General features: G+C 36.1%; 1 protein-coding gene across 1 annotated transcript; it reads left to right on the top strand.

The window, feature by feature from the left end:
- The first annotated feature begins 2,482 nt into the window (after positions 1 to 2,482).
- Positions 2,483 to 6,314, top strand: LOC110116474 (transcription factor bHLH96). The gene is made up of 3 exons (XM_020850041.2): positions 2,483 to 3,369; positions 3,578 to 4,021; positions 5,943 to 6,314. The coding sequence occupies exons 1-3, from the start codon at positions 3,007 to 3,009 to the stop codon at positions 6,093 to 6,095; spliced, it is 960 nt and encodes a 319-aa protein (XP_020705700.1). The 5' UTR covers positions 2,483 to 3,006; the 3' UTR covers positions 6,096 to 6,314.
- Positions 6,315 to 6,658: the final 344 nt, after the last annotated feature.

Genomic DNA, 6,658 nt, shown 5'->3' with positions numbered 1-6,658 from the left:
ATATTGGTGTCTGGTTTATCATCTTCCACTTTTTGAAGTGAAAGATGAGGTTAAGATTATTAATTTGAAAAGATTTCTAAATCCAAATTATCCTTGATTTGGAAGGCTTTGATGGCTCATATTATAATTGATTAGGGAGTTGATTATTTTTCTATAATTGATTTGATTAGATATTAGATTAGTAAATATTTTTCCTTATTTTGTCCCAAATCTATAAATAGGAAGGTTTGAGGGATGTTGCATATATAAGAGCTTGAGAGCAATTGTAATATTTGTTTCTCCAATATAATGAAATCATCATCCTCTCTACATGGACATAGGCATCTTTGTTGAATCATGTAAATCATCGTGTTATTTGTTGTGCAAATTTTTATGTATTATTTTTGTTGTGTTTATTGGACAACATGATCCGACCCAAAATATTCAGGTTTGGATTTGTAATAACTTAAATATGTGAAATAAATTTATTAAAAAAAACATAAAAATTTTGAAGTGGAGCGCTTTGGCGTTGATCTAGAGAGTGCTACAATGTGAGGCAATGAATTATATATATACAAATATTGCTACCTCACCCCACCGACTCCCTCACTTCGTTGCTTAGCGAAGAAAAAATTAAAAGACAAGAAGAAGAGGAGGAGAAAGAAATATATTTGGATCATATTTATCAATCATTATTGTTACAAATTTTATTCTATTAATTATAAGTGACTAATCTCTTACTTCTATTTTCAATGATTTTTATTTCTATGAATTTTATCTCTCATAAATATGCTAAAATTATATTATCTCTTAATTAATTTCATAGTTTTCACCATACAAGTTTGGATATATTATATATATGATCATTCGAAATGATTTGATATGATTTTATTTCATTTTAAATGAAGTACTGAATGATATAAGATACATGATATGATAAATCCACATTATACCATACTAATCAACGTGATTCACTGATTGTGAGCCATAAGGAGCTGGAGATTGATTGAGAGTTATAAGGAGTCGGGACGACTGATTCACATGATTCAAGTGGAGTTATAAGGAGTATATTGATTGAGAGTTATAAGGGGCGACTGATTGAGAGTCATAAGTGCAGGAGAAAGATACCCTTAAAATACACTCATGAAATATATGAATACTGATACTAACATTGCTACGAATACTGCACTGAATATTGTGACTTACAGTAATAGTCTAATACTATTTTCTATCATTAACATTATTTAATATTATTGATTATAAAACTAATATTATTACTGGCATTAGTATTATTGACTGTTACTAATACTGTAATTGATGATGTAATAGATTGAGATGTGTTGAACTATAGAATGACAAATCCATACAAATAATCAATATAGGCATTGATGCATATATTTATTTATATGATTTATAACATATTTTTTTTTTATCTTGCATTGATTTCAGTTGTAAGATTTTAATAATTTATTGGGCTATGTGTCCATTACGTGGTTTTTCATATTTTCAAGAAAGGATAAGTATTCTATGATATAAGCCTCCAGACATGATAAAAATGTAATAATGTTTCTTTCCATTATTCATTGGAAAACTCTAGTTAAATGATTAAAATGAAAGACAAATGTAATTCTTCCAATATAAATCATGGAGTATGATATGATTGACTTTTTAATAAATGGGTTGTTCGATTTAGATTTTACGATCTGTTTATTAAACATGCGTGTTGGGTTTTAGTTGACTCGTGAACTTACTTTTGACCCGAAAAGGATATGTTTAATATATTTTCCTTTTTTTTTTTACTTATAGGTATACTCTTTTTATTTTGGATTAAATATTTTGAACTTTGTACTTAATATGTTATAATTTTTTTAACAATAATGGGTTAACATATAGGGTTCGGATTACTCAGATTGTTAGTGGGTAGAATTCAGGTTGATCTTTTTGACCAATTTATTAAGTGAGTTAGATTTGGGTTGACTGGATTGATGTTGTGATCGAGTGTTCAGCTTGGTGGTTGAGTGAAACTTTTCCTCCCACACGACACTTGTTGGAATTCCATATCATATATAAAACAAATTTTCTCATTTTATACTCTTTTTTTTTAAATAATCGGGTATCCATCCGCTGTCATCCCGAAAGGGCGTGACTAATCCTCGACTGACCTAAAAGAGGCTCCCACCCCAGAAACCTTCTGTCCCGCACTTGATTGAACCCCACTTAAGAGGTGTTGCCGCTCAATAAAAATCGAGTACGAATTAAAAGGTTTCTAAACGTAGTTGCTCATCAATCAAACTAAATAACGGTGGATAATAATATACTTATAGAAATAGACTTCAGAGTACATAGTCATAAACATATCTTCCACGCTTTCTATTTTCATCATCAAATTATTATTTATTTAAAATAATCATTAGATCAGAAGCTGGATTAATTAGACTGGAGAAGGATGGTCGGGCCTTGGGTTTCGAGCACCCAACTATCCATGTGCCCGCTAATGACTTTTTCCTTAATTTCTTAATGCTTAATGGTTAAACAAACAAATTTTGTGTTGTCCAAGAATACATAAAATCGATCGATTGGGTCTGGAGAGCTTTCCCAATTCCCATGTGTTTCTTCTTCTCCTTCAGCCTTCGCTCATGAGCCTAAAAGCGGCCATTGTTAAAGAGAAGAGCTTTTGTTTTCTTGGTTCTTTACGAGCAAAGGTGGGACCCTTTCTTCCTTCGCCATCCTCAGTTGAAGACATGGCTGCTGTCTTTTGACAGCATCTATGGATTCGGGAAACGAAGGATAGAGAGAGAGAGAGAGAGAGGAGCTCTTCTTTTTCTTTCTTAATTTTTTGAAACAAAAAAGCTATCCTTCTTTTTCCGGACCTCTTTCACGTGCGACGTTTTCCATCCTCTTCATATCAACACCACTCTTTTTTTTCTTCTTCTTCCTCCTCCTCCTCGCAGCTTTCATGAGAGAAAAAGCTGCGTTTTGGTGCCTTACGCCTTGTACTCATCTGTGAGAGAACACTAATGAAAGAAAATGTCATTCGAAATGCTTTCTTCCTCATTCGTTGTTTATGATACCATCTCGGCCACACCAGAGCCTCATCACCAACAACCACTAAGTTTCCTTTTTGATGCCGGCGGCGGATGCCTAAGCCCTGAGTCAGCGATGCTCGGCAGCCTCCAGCCACCGGCAGGGCCGCAGCCGGCTCCACTTCCTTCCTGTGCCGGAGCACAGGGGAAGCGAAAGCGGCGGCGCCGGCCGAGGAGTTGTAAGAACAAAGAAGAAGCCGAGACTCAGCGCATGACCCACATTGCCGTCGAGCGCAACCGCCGGCGACAGATGAACGAGCACCTCGCGATGCTCCGCTCCCTAATGCCGGAATCCTACATCCAAAGGGTCTGCTTCTTCTTTTACCCGCAAATCCAACAAAAATATCCCATCTTTCTTTAATTTCTTCATCTGTACTTAATATGCCCCATCTTCTCATTCGTGTCAAGTAGCTTTCTTCTACAGTCATCTTCTGTTCATCAATTCTCTCCATAGTTTCATAAATGAGGTAAATTTAAAAATAGGACTCCTCTCATTAGCAATTAATGCTTTGCAGGGAGACCAGGCCTCAATTGTGGGAGGGGCCATTGACTTCGTTAAGGAACTGGAGCATCTCCTCCAATCCCTCGAAGCTCAAAAGAGAACAATTGAGCAAACTCAGAGGGCCAATGCAAGCATTAATGATTCTGGAGGCGGGCTAATGAGGACCGATGATGAAACAGAGCAGCCTCCTTTCGCTCAGTTTTTTGCCTATCCACAGTACAATTGGTGCCATCCTCGCCATGAGTACCCGTCCCCGGCGCCGGAGATCCGGTCGCCGGCAGTGGCCGACATCGAGGTGACTCTCATCGAGACTCACGCCAGCCTTCGAATCCTGTCGCCGACAAGGCCGCGGCAACTAATACAGTTGGTGACTGGCCTCCAAGCTCTCAGGCTTTCCATTCTTCATCTCAATGTTACTACATTGGACTCCATGGTTCTCTACTCCCTCAGTGTCAAGGTATGCTTGCAATTACTCAATATCCATCACAGGAATTCAATGACTATTAGCAAGTAAACACTAAAGAAATCGAAGATTTGACCTGTCAGTAATTTTTAGCATTTTTTTAACACTTTTTTTTTTCAGAAGAATGCCTTATTTTATTGTATACAGATAATATATTATTTACAAGAAGAATGTTACACAGAATTAAAAATTTTGATTGAAAATGCAGCCTTAACAAGGAAACTATTATTTAAGCATTGATTTTTAACTAAAAAATATTGAAAACTTCTTCATTGATCCCGGTTTCGAATCATCTTTATTATTGGCCTCACCTCTTCAATGGGGCAAAGCAAGTGTGGGTCTGATGCCGGTGGGTGGTCTCGCTAGGTTCCGCCGAGATATTAGTTACGCCGTCAAGCGCTCCCTTTGAAGTTGCAGCGGATAGATAGATGATGAAGAGTGTTATACCATAAAAGAAATAAAGCAATGCTTTAAGATGAAAGCTTCTTATGGTGTTATTAATCTAAATCAGGCAGCCTAAAATAAGTATAAATTAAGGACCCTTTCAGAGGGCAGCCAATCATGAGAGGGACAAAGGGCATCGCCATACTTCACTAAGAACCTTGCAATTTGCAAAGGCAATCAAATATCTACTTTAAGACCTTTTGGGTTTGTCGATATCTCTTCAAACTTGGACTCTCTTTTCACCGTTCAATTGTCATCCTTTTGTCTCCTGTTTGAGAGGAAATCTGGTTTTGGGTAGCTAGCTGAGGTCAGTTAAGTCTTTTCACTAATGGTTATTTTTCTTATAATATATGAAAATTTTTCTATAATTTAAAGTACTATTTGGTTTTATGAAAAAAGAGCTTAAATTAATCTAAATATAATAATTTTAAAAATTTAGCTATTGATTTGATGGGAAATGAATACAAAATAAATTTTGCTGAATTTTGAGTTTATTTTCTAGATATTTTTGATAAATTCAAACCCCTTTGTTTTTAGAAGAATTTTGCATAGATTTTTTTTTTTATTGTTTAGCCTTTCAAATATCATATATAATTTTTATTTGGCCATTATTTTTTGTTATTTAAAAAAATATTTTTATAAGACTTTTAAAATTTACTTTCTCTACTTACTGATTAGTCTGATTTACATTGTTAAAACTTAAAACATATCCAGCGTTACTTAGTTTGGTTGGTGGACGAGTACAGCTCGACTCCTCTCGAATGACAGTGCCTCTCAAGTGGGGCCTAGAGGTTAATGAGGTGGGTGCCACTTTTAGATTAGTGCAAAACTTCACCATTTTTTTTCCTTTAGTAACTAGGGTTTGAAAAATAGCTTGTAGCTTCCTTCTTTTGGTGTCATGAGAAGCCAAAGTTGGGACCCATTTGAGATGTGACATGTCCCTAGAGGAATCCATTCTAGTGTGGTCCATTAAAAGGGTGCAGATTAATGAGTGAGGCTGATTTCCTTATAATTTTTTTGCACAAACATTCAGATCAATTGAGTATTTTGTCCAGACAATCAAATCCCCAAATCGAAATCAAGTTAAACAGAAAATTAAAATTTATGATTTTTAATTAATTTGCTTTGTTTTGAAAGTGTAATTTATTTGACAAATTTTACGAGGAAATAAATTTAAACTTAGGGTTCGATTGAGACGATTTTCTTATTGCCTCTTAAAGCAGTTTTTAGTAAAAAATTTCAAATTTTGATATTGTGAAATCATTATATTTGACTAAGTTTCAAATACAATATAAAATCTTTATCATTGTTGCGATTGTCGGCCGGCGCCGTCCCCCTCCGACGACACACTCCTGTCGGGGCGGCAGCGGCGGCCACCTGCTGCCTCATTTTCTTTTTCACATATGGTTCTTGTTTGCATGTTTATTTTTAGTATTATCTTGTTAAATCATGATTAATGATGCTATTGAAGGTTGAGGAAGGATGCAGCCTATCCACAGTGGATGAAATTGCGGCCGCGGTGCACCGCATGCTATCGCTCATTGAAGCAGATTCAATTTCAGCCGTTCATCAAGTTTTCCTAGACGAACTGTCAAGCAGTCCAAACCCGCCCCTGTCGTTCTAAAAATCTACGAGAATGCCACCCCTTTCATTTTCTCTTACCCATGCTTCTCAAGCTAAAGTTCTGGGGCCAAGTGTACTATATTCCCCCCTCCCCTCTCTCATATATTTCTCTTTTTATCTATGTAAGCAAATCTGCAAGTTCCTCTTCCCCTTAATTTAGTTTTCCTGCGCAGAAATGGGAGGCCAAATAAACTTTCATGGGCTTCAAGCTTTTATTCAATGAACTAACCTGGCAGATTTTGGTCTGTAGTTAGGGTAAAATGTTTGCATACGACATTTGACCCAAAATAAATATTATGGCATTCTTAATATACGTTAAATAATGCATGAGAAATTGAAAGGATACGCTATTCTCTCCAGATTTTCATAAGTTGGGTGTCTTAAAATTAGAATGTCTTTGTCACCTCTGTGAGTTTTGTATAGAATCTAACTATGTCAATCAATTGTACTGTTGCCTTAAACCTCGATGTTGTCAATGAGGAGCTTGACGGGGGTTTGTAGGGGGCAGCGCTCCCTTGCTTTGGGTTTAGGCATTGCCCCTGTTTTTTTTTTTTTTCCGAACAA

This window comes from Dendrobium catenatum, unplaced genomic scaffold (assembly GCF_001605985.2).
Source record: "Dendrobium catenatum unplaced genomic scaffold, ASM160598v2 fragScaff_scaffold_390, whole genome shotgun sequence".
NCBI classification, from domain to species: Eukaryota; Viridiplantae; Streptophyta; class Magnoliopsida; order Asparagales; family Orchidaceae; genus Dendrobium; species Dendrobium catenatum.
This window is presented reverse-complemented; position numbering and strand designations above follow the sequence as displayed.

Excerpts from the sequence above, each read along its gene's own strand:
- LOC110116474 (XM_020850041.2), top strand. The coding sequence starts at position 3,007 with ATGTCATTCGAAATGCTTTCTTCCTCATTCGTTGTTTATGATACCATC. Across the intron at positions 3,370-3,577 it reads CGGAATCCTACATCCAAAGG|GGAGACCAGGCCTCAATTGT; the intron begins GTCTGCTTCTTC and ends AATGCTTTGCAG. Across the intron at positions 4,022-5,942 it reads TCTACTCCCTCAGTGTCAAG|GTTGAGGAAGGATGCAGCCT; the intron begins GTATGCTTGCAA and ends ATGCTATTGAAG.